Below are 15,353 nucleotides of genomic sequence, written 5' to 3'. Positions count from 1 at the left end.
AAGAGCCAATTCACTGGAAAAGATCTGACTCACTGGAAAAGATCCTAATGCTGGGAAAGATTGAAGGCAAAGGGGAAGAGAGTGTCAGGGGAAGAGAAGGTTAGAAAGCATCACTAACTCAATGGACATGATTGAGCAAACTCCAGGAGATAGCATTGAACAGAGGAGCCTGGCTTGCCACAGTCCATGGGATCGCAGAGTCAGACATGACTCATGAATGAACAACAACAACAAATGTCATAAACAATTTTTTTTTAATGTTTAGCCAGGATGTTTATTTTCTTAATCTGAGACTCAGAGGTGGGACAATTATATAAAATCAACCTTGGGCACAAACTTGAAGCAAAAACCGAGCTGAAATTCAGACAAGGATTGACTTTCTGCCCACCCTCACTTAACTCAAAAGCAAATACGATTTACGATCTGCAAAGGTCCCTCAGAACCAGGTTTATTTGTAGACTGACCAAGATAAGCTCCTCAGTCTAGCACATGGTAACACTTAAATGATTACTGAATGGCTAACTAGTGATAAACAAGTTTCAGAAGGGTTTAGTTAAGAGTAATGGGTAACTCACTCTAGTCTATAAAGGATGAATATATGAAGGTACATCATAACATTTTACACTGAAAACTAACACTAAGCTGCCATACCACTTGCATGGCGTATCTTCTGCTACCGCAGAGAGGAAATAGAGCCCTTAGACAGTGGGCTTTGAATGTGAAGTCAGACAGAACTGGGTTTGCATTCCAACTCCTCCTCTTATAAGTAGTGTGACTTTACCACCTATAAAATAGGGTAACTTCTCTCTCACAGTATACAACACATACAACACATGAGATAATGTGTATATAAAGCTCTCTGAACACAGTAAGAGTGCCATCAGTGCAACAGAAGGAGTTTATTTTTCCAAACTGCCTCCTAATTCTTGAACCAGTCCTCATAGGGGCTATACTACCACAATAGTAAACAACTGACAGTCAATGAAAATTCCATGAAGAAAAGATTATTTTGTTCTCTCAAAATACAATCTGGGCATAAGAATTACTTTAAAGAAGTAATTACAATTACTCAGAAGACTTTAAGTTACTCAGAGGTAGACGTAAGTCAACTATTAAAAGCGATACCTCTAATTATAACCAAAGCAAGTGGGCAGCTTGAGTACCACCAAAGGAATGTGCTCAATCTGGTCAACACCCCTAATCCCACAAGGCCCAAACCTGTTAAAGCTCTAGCTTCCTCTTTGCCTTCAAGTCTGTCAACAAACAGTGTAAAGAATCAAAATGGTGGTGACCTAAATGGGAAGGGAATCCAAGAAAGAAGATATATATACATTTATAAACATATAGCTGATTCATTTTGCTGTACAGTAGAAACTAACACAGCATTATAAGGCAACTATACTCCAATCACTCAATCATTAAAAAATAAAATTTTTTTAAGAATCAAAATATAGTCTCTAGTAATAAGAAAAGGTTACATTGACAAAATCCTCTCCTCTGAACACAACCTAGAATTATTTCTCTTGTTAGGAAAAAGCAAACAAACAAAACACTGTTACATTTTAGGTCCCTTGTTATGCCTTTGGCATGATAACTTCAATTACAATCAACATTGCAAGGTCTTGAAAAAACATCAACTACACATCCCCAAAGGCAAAAAAACAAGTTCACTGGATCCATGACATACCAACAGGATTCTTCTATCTCTGCAAAATAAAGCCAATCTTCAAGAAATATAAAGCCTCAAATCCTAAATATTTAATAATATGATACATAATTATTATAAGATTAGTGCGTGTATGTGTGTGTGTGTTAGTTGCTCAGTCATACCCGACTCTTTGCAACTCCATGGACTAAATAGCCTGCCAGGCTCCTCTGTCCATGGAATTCTCCAAGCAAGAATACAGGAGTGGGCTGCCATTCCCTTCTCCAGGGGATCTTCCCAACCCAGGAATCGAACCTGGGTCTCTTGCATTACAGGCAGATTCTTTACCAACTGAGCCACCAGGGAAGCCCTCTATAAGATTAGAGGGAAGACTATAGTTCATTATAAGTGATTTATAGAATAAATAATATTTTTAGAATAAAGAATAAACAATATTTTTACTTAAAATGCTTAAGAATTATGAAGATCAATGTATTCATTACTCAATAATCCTTAAGCCAAATTCTGTACTCAAGAACATCAAGCATTTCATTAAATTTGAGGCAATATATAGTTGCTTATAAATCTTTTAGGAAGTAACCATAATACCCAAAAGAACCAAAAAGGGGAGAAAAAAAATTCTAGTTGAACCACCCATGCAAAACAGGCTTCAAACAATGCAGTAAATGCATTTATTAAAGGCAGAGATATTGGCCCCAGGTCTCCAACTGCAAAAAAAAAAAAACACTACACAATAGATGTTCCACCTGCCAACTAGGCCCTCCACCCCAATCTACAGGAAAGACATGATATCTAGGCCATGCCAAATACCAGAATATAACTAAGTATAAGCCAAAGTATGTAGTCCCAACTACACTTCACTGAGCTGTGATCCCACCAAGCCTCTTCCTCTTCTAGTACATTTACTTTTGGTCATCCCAGAGAAGCACATGTAGGACTGAAGATGGAAACTGGGACCAGTATTAGGCAATTTTAAACATTTATCAAAACTGTGATTTATCCTAAACAGATACACAGACACAAAATGACCTTAGTTCAAGCTCATGTATTAAATCATTGTTTCTAATATCAGAAAAGGTGAGGGGAGGGTACACTCAAGTGTTTCCAATAATTGGAAACAAGTTATGTAAATTAAGGAAAGTCCAAATAAGAGAATTAAATGTGGCTATATATCCCATAGAGAAGCTCTTGGAATACTAATTCATAAGTAAAAAATAGCAAAGTACAGACAGTTGTATAGTATGTCCCCTTCTGTTAAGGAAGGGCAGGTGGGAGAAATATATATGTTCTTATTTGCCTAAAAAAATCAGGATACGTAAGAAACTAGAAATCCTAGGAAACTAGAAACTACTCAAGATAAGGGAAACGGAGGACAACAGTGGTAGGGAGTTTTGTTACTCACTTATACCTCTTAAATTTTGTACCATGTGGATGTTTTAGCTGACTCAAAACATTTTTTTTTAATAATCGCTAATTTTTTTAAGCCTTCTATAAGCTTCTTTGCTGTTTAGTCATTAAGTCATGTCTAACTTTGTGACCCCATGGGCTGTAGCCTGCCACGCTCCTCTGTCCAAGGGATTTTCCAGGCAAGAATACTGGGGTGGGTTGCCATTTCCTTCTCCAGGGGTTAGCCTCTTTACTCTTTTGTAAAACTTGCAGGAAAAGAGAATAATAATACCTACTTCGTAGGGTTAGCATGATGAGAAGTGAGATCTTCCATGTAAAGTGATCCCCACAACTGCTGGCCTGCTTTACAAACCGTTACTGCATGGTTCAGTTCCCACTTGCCCTACTCCTTGGGCCTCTATGGGGTTCCACACAGAGCAGTCTCTGAGCAACTGCTTGCAAAATAAATGGAGGAGTCCTTAGAGAAAATATGGCCACCAGCTAGCATGCTGCGAAGTTTCATATTTCAGGGAGTCAGCATCTTCATACTTACAGGGATGCTCCAGACCTGCATTCCATCACTGTAGCCAATCATAATCAGCAAAGGTGGCTCATTCCCTGTGCTATGAATTTCATGAAATTCCAGATTTCTTGATGTATCTGCATTAGAATTAAATAACAGAAGAGGAAATTTAAAAGACACATGTCAATCAACAAAAATGACAACACTCCTTTAATGCTATTGGCATAACGATTACTTCAATTATTTTTCAATAAAAAGTTCAGAAGCTTCGGGACTTCCCTGGTGGTCCAGTGGTTAACAATCTGCCCTGCAATGCAGGCGACATGGGTTCAATCCCTGGTCAGGGACCTAAGACCCCACATGCTGCAGGGGCAACCAAGCCCGAGCACCACAACTACTGAGCCCAAGCACCACAACTAAAGAGTCCGACACAATGAAAGGCCCCACAGGAAGCAAGGAAGATTCCGGGTGCCACAACTAAGATCTGATCCAACCAAATAAATATTTTCTTTAAAAATTCACAAGTTTTGGAAAACATTTAAAGGAAAGTGAACAGAAAGCTGAAATCACAAAACTAGTAGGTGTTTTTTTGTTTGTCATTGTTATTTCGTTGCTAAGTCGTTTCTGACTCTTTTGTGACCCCAGGGACTATTGTGTAGCCAGCCAGGATCCTCTGTCTACAGGATTTTCCAGGCATGAATACTGGGTGGGCTGCCATTTTCTTCTCCAGGGGATCTTCCTGGATCAGAGACAGAACCAGCGTCTCCTGTTATCGGCAGGCGGATTCTTTACCACTGAGCCACCAGGGAACAGTACCTATAATTATCAGCACAAGTAGGTTTTAAAAATCAAACTCTCTCAGGAGGGTACCAGTACCAAGTATCACTCCATCACATATGAAGAGCAGACTACAGAACCTGACAGAGTGACAGCAGTACCCAGGGGAAACATGAGCGCCAGGTGAAGGACAGCAGAGAAGTGCCCAGCAGAGGCAGACAACATAAGTTGTGTGGGTTCACAGGTTGTATCTGGACACTCTGAGAAACAACAGGCAGAGGATAAGGAAGACAGGATGGAAGATGGCGAGGAGTGGGGGAACTTCCCTGGAGGTCCAGTGGCTAAGATTCTGTGCCCTCAATGCAAGGGGCATGGGTTGGATCCCTGGTCAGGGAACTAAGATCCCACGTGCCACATGGTAGGGCCAAAAAACAACGGAGTAAAGGCCTCTGCAAAGAGTTAGAGGGCGTGTGCAAGTTGGCGCAAGAAGCACTGTGCCAACATGATGACTCGTCACAAAATCATGCTACGTTAAAAATTTTTTTCTAATTAAAACATTTTCTAAAATAAAAATCAAACTCTCACTAGATACCCAGGAAATACTAATATCAAGAACACAACCACCTATAAAGGCAAATCAAAGTAAAATATTTTACCAATATTAACTAAATACAAATATGATGTGTAACCATCTAGAATTCTAATATATATAAATTTAGCAATGGAAGAAAAATTATGTTCCTTTACTTACAGGGGATAGTAAATCCTGATACATCTGAACACACTGGACATACAGCCCACAATAAAAGAATTATGTGTACTTTTCTAATCAACTTTTCCAGTTCACATCAGTGAATATTAAGCATTTGTTATCAGTATTATACACTATATCCTTACTGAACAGAACTATTACACCTCAAAAATCACTAATCAAGCCTTTTCTTCTCAGATCACCACCCTATCTTCCAGCAAGTGTGCTCAACATTTGCTTTGTGATTCGCTCTCTGACTTCATTAAGACCTCCAATCCACTGAAACCCTGCCTTCTCCCTACTCTTTAGGCCCCTCTTATATATTGACTCTCCTCCTGCTTTCACGGTCTTTGATCAGTCATCTCAGTAACTTCTGCCAGTCATCTACATTCACTTATCCCTTTGCGTGGGATCTTTCCATGGCACCCAACCAGCAAAACCTCAATCCTAGATGAACCAGTCCACTATCCTAGTATATTCCATGGCAACCAAGTACCACTAGAGAAAATCATACTGCTTCTGCTGCTAAGTCGCTTTAGTCATGTCCAACTCTGTGCGACCCCAAAGACAGCAGCCCACCAGGCTCCGCCGTCCCTGGGATTCTCCAGGCAAGAATACTGGAGTGGGTTGCCATTTTCTTCTCCAATGCACGAAAGTGAAAAGTGAAAGTGAAGTCGCTCAGTCGTGTCCGACTCTTTGCGACCCCACGGACTGCAGCCTACCAGGCTCCTCCGTCCATAGGATTTTCCAAGCAAGAGTACTGGAGTGGGGTGCCATTGCCTTCTCCAGAGAAAATCATACAATGAGACATAATTGTCGCCACTATAAATTATCTCCACAAACCTCAACTGAGCCTTCAAAACTGCACAACAAATGTACTCAATTTTCTGAAACTTCTTCTACAATTTCAATGACTTTCTTAAAGTGTTCTCCAAGCCCTGACTCCACCCAATCTCTTCTTACTCAGCAGACAATGTGTCTCATATACCACACAAGGAATCTAGAAACTTTCTGTTGCCAAAGACCTACATGCATCTGTACCACTCACTCTCTTCTCATTCCACTCTATGACACACAATTGTCTTTCCTTTTGTCTAAAGTAAATCACTCTGCAAGGGGGAAAGAGAGGGTGGGATGAATTAGGAGATTAGGACTCTTTCCAACCCCACAGACTACACATACACAGTCCAAGGAATTCTCCAGGCCAGAATCCTGGAGTAGGTAGCCTTTCCCTTCTCCAGGGGATATTCCCAACCCTGGGATGGAACCCAGGTCTCCTGCATTGCAAGCGGATCCTTTACCAGCTGAGCCACAAGCGAAGCCCATAAATACATTACCATGTGTAAAATAGCTTGTGGAAACCTGCAGTATACCACAGGGAGCTCAGCTGGGTGCTCTATGATGACCTAGATGGGTGGGTTGGTGGAGAGAGGGGAGGTGTGGGCGGGAGGTCCAAGAGTGAGGGGATACATGTAGACATATAGCTAATCCACTGTGTTATACAGCAGAAACTAACGCAACACTGCAAAGCAATTATGCTGCTGCTGCTGCTGCTGCTAAGTCGCTTCAGTCGTGTCCGACTCTGTGCGACCCCATAGACGGCAGCCCACCAGGCTCCCCTGTCCCTGGGATTCTCCAGGCAAGAACACTGGAGTGGGTTGCCATTTCCTTCTCCAATGCATGAAAGTGAAAAGTGAAAGTGAAGTCACTCAGTCATGTCTGACTCTTAGCGACCCCACAGACTGAAAGCAATTATACTCCAATAATTTTTAAAGTGAGAAACCTCCAGTCTGACGAGGAAGACAGATGTATAAGCTGATGAGTCTAAAACAGCATGAAAAAGGCAACAATAAATGTAGGTGCTAGGGCAGAGGTGACTAACGTCACAGAGAGATGATAAAGTTGGAGTACCAAGAGAGACTTCATAGAGCCTCAATGACCTTGGGTTTTGAAGGATGAATAGAACTTTTCCAAACAAACAAAAATAAAGTAAATCATTCTGCTTTGGATCCCATTCTCTCTCACCTTCTCAGGGCTCTTTTTCTAATCCTTTCTTTCCTGTATGTCCCATTCCTTCCATGTACTGTATACTCCCAATGAATATTTCAACATGCTAATGTGTCTCCTATCTTTTAAAATTTTTCAAATAAATCAATACCAATGAATTTTAGATATAAATTACAAAGCTAAAATTCAAAAAACACTAGAGGAACACTGTAGAAATGTATTTTCATGATTATGGTATAGGGAAAAAAACTTCACAACAGGACATAAAAAACTCCTACTGTAAAAAACTGGCAAATTCTACTACATTAAATTTATTACACTAAAATGGAGAATTTCTGTTGCTCATGAGCCACCCTGACCAGGAGAATGAAAAGCCAAGCCAGAGCCTGGGAGAAGAGACAATTATAACCCCACAAGGATTTGTCTAATTCACATACCTACATATAGTTGCTAAGTCACGTACAAATTAAAAATCAATATGAAAAAGGTAGGTCATTAGAAAAATAGGCAGGAGACATGAAAAACACTTCAAAAATAGGATATTCAAAAATAGGATATTCAAATCAATCATGAGTGAACATGAAAAGTGGCTCAACCTCATTTGTAAGCAAGGAAGTGCTAATTAAAACCACAATGACAAAACCAAGAGTTGGCAGGATATGGAGTGAAAAGGCGCTTATTTAGTGCTAGTAAATGTAAATCAGTATAACCACTTGGGAAAACAGTTAAGACAATATATACTCAGGTTGAAGATCCCATGCCCTTTGACCAAGTAATTCCACCCTAGGTATAAACTCATTAGAAGCCTCAGCACAGATACACCAGGAGACAAGAATACTTACCACAATATTACTGCAATCAAGTAATTACAGCTGGAATAAACACAAATGTCTATCAAGAGGAGAAAGGACAAGCACAGTGGTACACAGATACAATGTACAATACAATACTACTCAGCACAGGAAAAAAATGACCTACTACCATATACCATAATATGGATGAACCTCACAGACATAATAAGCAAAAGAAGCCAGACACAAAAGCCTATATACTGAATGATTCTCTTTATATGAAGTTCAGAATCACTAGGCAATTAGGTAGCAACATTGTATTTCTTACCTTAGTTATGGCTCCACAGATTTACGATGTGTGAAAATTCAGTGATCCATATTTTTGTGCTATTTATTATGATATATTTGCACAGTAAATACGGTGGGTTTGTTTTTATATTTTTGGCTGCTCCAGGCAGCATGTGCAAATCTTAGTTCCCTGAATAGGGATCAAACCTACCACCCCTGCAAAGGAATCTTGAAATTTTAACCCACCAGGGACCACCAGGGAATTCCCTAAATAAGGGGGTTTTTTTCATCATAAGCCAGTAATATCCCTCTCCCTTTATTTGACTTCACTATTTCATCTCTTTCTAGGAGATGAATTCTTTCTTTATAATGGCCATCTGTTTTTTATTTCTCATTCACCGCAATCTATTTCAGAATGTGTTTCTGCTCCAACACTGCTCCCAGGTGACTTTTACTATTACTACGGTCATCGGTAACCTTCAAGTTGTTGAATCCAATATATGTTTTTTAAGAATATCTTGTTAAGATTATTCAGCAGCTATAACCAATGCTCACCATATTCTCCGCTGGCTCATCCTTTTCTAACTTCTCTTGAAATATTAGAGTTACTCAAAGCAAATTCCTAAACTCCCTTTTCTTCTTACAGTAACCCTCCCTATGTGACTTCATTCCAACCATTGCTTCAGTTACTCTCTGCTAGTGACTTCCTCAGTATGGGTTTTGGATGTGTCAACAAAAGATCAAATCCCACTTAAAGATCAGGATTTCCTGCCCAAACATGATCTTCTAGAGTTTCCTATTTGGGGGAACAGCATGATTATCTATCCAGATAGCAAAATCAGGAACGGCCTTCTTCCTTCCCTCCAGCAATAAATCTATGAGCAAGCTTCCTAAATAGCTCTCTGCTTACACCACCACCACCTCTGTATACAACATCTATTGCAAAAGCCTGAGTGACTTTCTGCCTCCACCCCTGTCCACCAAACTCTGTATTAGAGTCAGAGTCATCTTTTCAAATACACATAATGGGGAAATTCCTGGCAGTCCAGTAATTAGGATTCTGTACTCACTGCCATTGGCCCACAGTTCAATCCCTGGCTGGGGAACTAAAATCCCATAAGCCATGAGGCACAGCCGAAAAAAAAAACAAACAAAAAATGGCATACCTACTCACTTCTATCCTCGACATTAGTGACCTCACATCGCTCAAATATGAAGATTAAAATCTTGAACACAGCTCATAATCAGTAGTTTTTTCTCCCTATTTTTTGGCTATGAGGCATAGCATGGGGGATCTTAGTTCCTCAACCAGGTATCAAGTCTGTGCCCCCTGCAGTGGAAGCACAATGTCTTAACCTCTGGACCATCAGGAAAGTCCCAGTAATTTTTTATGCTGATTTTCCTTTGACAGGAATTCACTAGCATAAAATTAATAGCACATGATTCTATATCCAGCAAAATTCAGAATCATAAGCTTATTTAACCTAAAGGCATAATTAATTCTCTTTTGTTATTGTTTAGTCACTCAGTCTTAGCAAGCAATGCAAAGAAATAAAGGAAAACAACGCAACAGGAAACACTAGACATCTCAAGAAAATTAGAGATGCCAAGGGAACATTTCTTGCAAAGATGGGCAAAATAAAGGACAGAAACAGTATGAACCTAACAGAAGCAGAAGAGATTAAGAAGTGGCAAGAATACACAGAAGAACCGTACAAAAAAAGTCTTAATGACCAGGATAACCACGATGGTGTGGTCACTCACCTAGAGCCAGACATCCTGGAGCGTGAAGTCACTGGGCTTTAGGAAGTATTACTATAAACAAATCTAGTGAAGATGATGGAATTCCAGCTGAGTTATTTCAAATCCTAAAAGATGATGCTCTTAAAGTGTTGCACTCAATATGCTAGCAAATTTGGAAAACTCAGTAGGGGCCACAGGACTGGAAAAGGTCAGTTTTCTTTCCAATCCCAAAGAAGGGCAATGCCAAAGAATGTTCAAGCTACCCTATAATTTTACTCATTTCACATGCTAGCAAGGTAATGTTGAAAATCCTTCAAACTAGGCTTCAACACTACATGAACCGAGAAATTCCAAATGTACATGCTGGATTTAGAAAAGGCAGAGGAACCAGAGATCAAATTGTCAACATCCACAGGACCACAGAGAAAGAAATGGAATTTCAGAAAAACATCTACTTTTTCCTTCAATGACTACACTAAAGCCTCTTACTGTGTGGGTCACAACAAACTGTGGAAAATTCTTCAAGAGATGGGAATACCAGACTACCTTACCTGCCTCCTGAGAAGCCTGTATGCAGATCAAGAAGCAACAGTTAGAACTGGACATGGAACAATGGACTGGTTCAACCTTGGAAAAGGGGTACAACAGGCTGTATATTGTCACCCTGCTTATTTAACTTATATGCAGAGTATATCATGGGAAATGCAGAGCTGGATGAAACTCAAGCTGAAATCAAGATAGTAGGGAGAAATATCAGTAACCTCAGATATGCAGATGACACCACCCTAATGGCAGAAAGAGAAGAGGAACTAAAGAGCCTCTTGAAGAACCTGAAAGAGTAGAGTGAAAATGCGGGCTTAAAACTTAACGTTCAAAAGACGATCATAGCATCCGGTTCCATCACTTCATAGCAAATAGATGGGGAAACAATGGAAACAGTGACAGACTATTTTCTTGGGCTTCAAAATTGCTGTGAACGGTGACTGCAGCCATGAAATTAAAAGAAGCTTGCTCCTTGGAAGAAAAGCTACGACCAACCTAGACAGCATGTTAAAAAGCAGAGACGTTATTTTACCAACAAAGGTCCCTCTAGTCAAAGCTATGGTTTTTCCAATAGTCATGTATGGATGTGAGAGCTGGACCATAAAGGCTGAGCACCAAAGAACTGTGGTGCTGGAGAAGACTTTTAAGAGTCTCTTGGACAGTAAGGAGATCCAACCAGTCCATCCTAAAGGAAATCAACCCTGAATATTCATTAGAATGAGTGATGCTGAAGCTGAAGTTTCAATACTTTGGCCATCTGATGCAAAGAGCCAACTCACTGGAAAAGATCCTGATGCTGGGAAAGATTGAGGGCAAGAGGAGAAGAGGGTGACAGAGGATGAGATGGTTGGATGGCATCACCAACTCAATGGGCATGAGTTTGAGCAAACTCCAGGAGACAGTGAAGGACAGGGAAGCCTGGTGTACTGCAGTCCATGGGATTGCAGAGTCGGACAACAACAGTCACTCAGTCGTGTCCGACTCTTTGTGACCCCATGGTCTGTAGCCCACCAGCCTCCTCTGTCCAAGGGATTTCCTAGGCAAGAATACTAGCTCAGTTCAGCTCAGTCGCTCAGTCATGTCCAACTCTTTGCGACCCTATGAATTGCAGCACGCCAGGCCTCCCTGTCCATCACCAACTCCCAGAGTTTACCCAAACCCATGTCCATCGAGTCAGTGATACCATCCAACCAGTGGGCTACCATTTCCTTCTCCAGGGGATCTTCCCAACCCAGGGACTGAACCTGCGTCTCCTGCACTACAGGTGGACTCTTTACCACTGAGCCATGGGGGAAGCCCAATTCTCTTTACATTTAACATTTAAATGTTCTTTTATAATATTTCATGTGCTTTGTGTATACATTATCTAATCTGATGCACAAAAACCCTGTTTTATATGTAGAGCAGGAGCAGATTTCATTTTATCACTGACAAGAACAAGTTAGGGGAATTTCCTGGTTAGTACAGTGGCTAGGACTCTGCTCTCACTGCTGAGGGCCCAGGTTCAATGCCTGGTGAGGGAACTAACATTCCACAAGCCATGCTGTGTGGCCTAAAAGAAAAAAATTTAACAAGAACAGGAGATTTTCCCAACCCAGGGATCAAACTCAGGTCTCCCGCATTGCAGGCGGATTCTTTACCAGATGAGCCACCGGGGAAGCCCAAGAATACTAGAGGCGGTAGCCTATCCCTTCTCCAGTGGATCTTCCTGACCCAGGAATCGAACAAGGGCCTCCTGCGTTGCAAGCAGATTCTTTACCAACTGAGCTATCAGGGAAGCTCTCCTCACCCAAAAAAAAAAAGAACAAGGTGGGTACAATTTACTCAAAGCTGAAGAGCAATCTCAGGACTCTTGATACTCAGTCATCTCTGTACCACAGGTACCACCTTGATCACAGGTTGTCACTTTTAGAAGGGCTCAAATGCCACATATAAAACCCTGAGGTCATTATACAAAAATCTTTTTTCTCTTACTTTAGGTTCTGCTTAGTCACTTGTGCTATTTTTCTTTCTCTGGATGGTGGCAGAGCAGACTTCATTACTTTTGAGTGAAGCTCTTAATTTTGTAAAAATTTTAGGTTATTCTTCAGAACTATTACAGCTTTAAGTAATCCTTATTCTTTGACTTTATCTTTATATCTTCTATCATACCATCACTGGTTATTCTATAACTGCTCTTTACCTTTTTTATTGGTTTCTTTTTTCTCCCCTAAATATGGACTTTACAGTTTTTCCTATAGTGATATGTAGCATTTCCTCTGTGGTTTTAGATAATTACAACATTCTCCTTTGATTCACTCATCCTTCAACAACATGTCTATCTTCACTGAGAATACAGTTGTGGCTGCCAAGGAGGAGAGAGGTAGAGGAGAGAAGGATTGGGAGTTTGGCATTAGCAGATGAAAATTATTATATATAGGATGGATAAACAAGATCCCACTGTATGGCACAAGGAACTATATTCAATACCCTGTGATAAACCATCATGAAAAAGAAAGTGAAAAAGAATGTATAATATGTATAACAATCATTTTGCTACACAGAAGAAATTAACACAACACTGTAAATCAACTATATTTCAATCAAATATTTTTACAGTCTATCTTATTTGTTAACCTCACCTATTAGCACACTCAGTACACTCTCCCTCCTTAGAAAAATGTTTGCACTTGGGAGGGGGAGGGGGGATACTGGATTTTCTGCTCACCTCAAAAATCGAGGTGTAAAGTGAAATTAAATCTTTCCTCCCAAACCAGCTTCTTCTGTATTTCACATGCATATTGATAGCAGCAATATTCTACCAACATCCAGTCTAAAAACTGGAAATTCACTTTTAGTAGATGCTAATAGGTGAATGAGGGGCTTTCCAGGTGGCACAAAGCTGAAGATTCTGCCTGCCAATGCAGGAGACACAGGTGATGTGCATTTGATCACTGGGTCGGGAAGATCCCCTGGAGGAGGGAATGGCACCCCACTCCAGTATTCTTGCCTGGAGAATCCCATGGGCAAAAAAGCCTGGCCGTCTACAGTCCATGGGGTCGCAAAGAGCTGGACGCAACTGAGTGACTGAGAGCACTCATGTGCACACAACAGCTGAATGAGGATTAAGGCTGAAATGTTCATTTCAGCCAGATCCCCTGTGCAAAGATTCCAAGGTATAAAAAGTTCTCTGCTTTTAGTGACTTTTGAAAGGCAAGTGAGGTTAAAGTATAGATATTGGAGCGTCGTAGTTAGATGGGAAACGATTAAGAGTTTGAGGCATTTGGGGACATCGAAGTGAAGATGTCTAGGGGGCAGCTGAAATGGGGACCCAGGCACACTAGAGCAACAGAGGCTTACAGCCTCTACTCTCTTTGCATGCCTCACACACTTCCTACTCTATACCTCCTCCTTTTCTGATAACTGATCTTACCCTCTCCCCGCATCAAGCACAGGGCTGTACAGGCACACAACCAGCTGAGCCAATTCTAGAACCACATCCTTGGCCACTGCAACTATTCCCATAACTGGAAGGTAATCCAGACTGAGCATGCTAGATTGCCCAGTGGACCCTTTTTTCCTCTTTGATCATAAAGTTATGAACAGAGAGCTTTGAGCAATCACTGCTCCAACCTCGTTAGAGAAGCCGGAGAAGAGAAGTAAGCGTCAGAGAGGAGCAGTGAGAAGTGAAAGACTCAAGCGATTAAGCCTCTATTCTTCCCAGCCATCGGAGCAGGTTTAAAAAGAATTCCCTATGGAAACCAGCATGGTGGTTTCTCAAAAAATTAAAAAGAACTTATGAGCCAACAATTCCACTTACAGGTATTACTCAAAAAGAACTGAAAGCAGGGACTCAAAGAGTTATTTGTAAAAATAATTATTAAAAGCACCATTCTTTGTCAAGCCAAAGGGTGGAAGCAACCCAAATGATCACCTATGAAAAGATAAAATGATAAAAAAAAAAAAACAGAATATCACACAGACTTAAAAAGAAAGCAAATTTAGACACATGTATAATATCACTCGGAGAAGGCAATGGCACCCCACTCCAGTACTCTTGCCTGGAAAATCCCATGGACGGAGGAGCCTGGTAGGCTGCAGCCCATGGGGTCACACAGAGTCAGACACGACTGAAGCGACTTAGCAGCAGCAGCAGCATGATATCACTGAATGATGCCACTTATGAGGTGGCTTAAGTATCTCCAACTCAGAGACAAAGTAGAATGGTGGTTGCCTGGAGTTAGTGCGAAGGAGAGAACGTAGCATTGTTTAATGGGTATAGTTCCAGTTTTACAAGATAAAAACGGCTCTGGAGATTGGTTGTGTAACAATGTGAATGTATTTACAACTACAGATCAGTACACTCAAAAATGGTTAAGACAGTAAATTTTATGTTAAGCACATTTTACCACAATTAAAAACTTTTTCCCCTTAAACTGATCACATGCAACTAAAATAACAATCCTGTTGAATAGAAAAACTGACATCTAAGTATATTCTTAAACCTTGATATTAGAACTGACCAACTCAGGATTGTAAGAATTACCCCGCACAGGCTAGAAAGCTGGCAGTTCTTATACTGGTGCAAACCAGCTGATTAAACCTGATGTGTTTTGGGACTCACACTACATGCTCTCCTTTTAGAGAATGTGACAGAAAATGTCAGGATATTAACCTGCTTTGGCTACTTCTTATACCTTTTTCAGTACAGTGAGTGCCTCAAGAAAAACAATCTTGGGTATAAACGAGACTGCCTGAAAGCAGAAACAAAACGATAACTATGACACAAACGGCCTTAATCCTCCTTTCTATTAAACCCCAACAGTCGCAGTCTCCACTGGACACCAAACCAGATTAGGGACGGAGATATCTAAAAGGATTCAGGAAAGGAGAATCCCA

At 40.7% G+C, this 15,353-nt stretch overlaps 1 protein-coding gene across 20 annotated transcripts in view; it reads right to left on the bottom strand.

Annotated features, from left to right (window-relative positions):
• The window catches only part of BCAS3 (BCAS3 microtubule associated cell migration factor), a 611,473-nt gene that overhangs the window by 578,358 nt on the left and 17,762 nt on the right, over positions 1–15,353 (bottom strand). For all 20 annotated transcript variants that reach the window (XM_081584989.1, XM_081584991.1, XM_081584990.1 and 17 more), the window contains one exon: positions 3,606–3,712. In XM_081584989.1, the coding sequence (XP_081441115.1) occupies positions 3,606–3,712 (107 nt within the window). The remainder of the gene's footprint in view (positions 1–3,605; positions 3,713–15,353) is intronic.

Source organism: Giraffa tippelskirchi, chromosome 3, assembly GCF_054371585.1.
Source record: "Giraffa tippelskirchi isolate mGirTip1 chromosome 3, T2T-mGirTip1v1.2.pri, whole genome shotgun sequence".
In the NCBI taxonomy this organism is placed as follows: Eukaryota; Metazoa; Chordata; class Mammalia; order Artiodactyla; family Giraffidae; genus Giraffa; species Giraffa tippelskirchi.
Note: the sequence above shows the minus strand (reverse complement) of the source record. Positions and strands in the feature narration are given on the sequence as shown.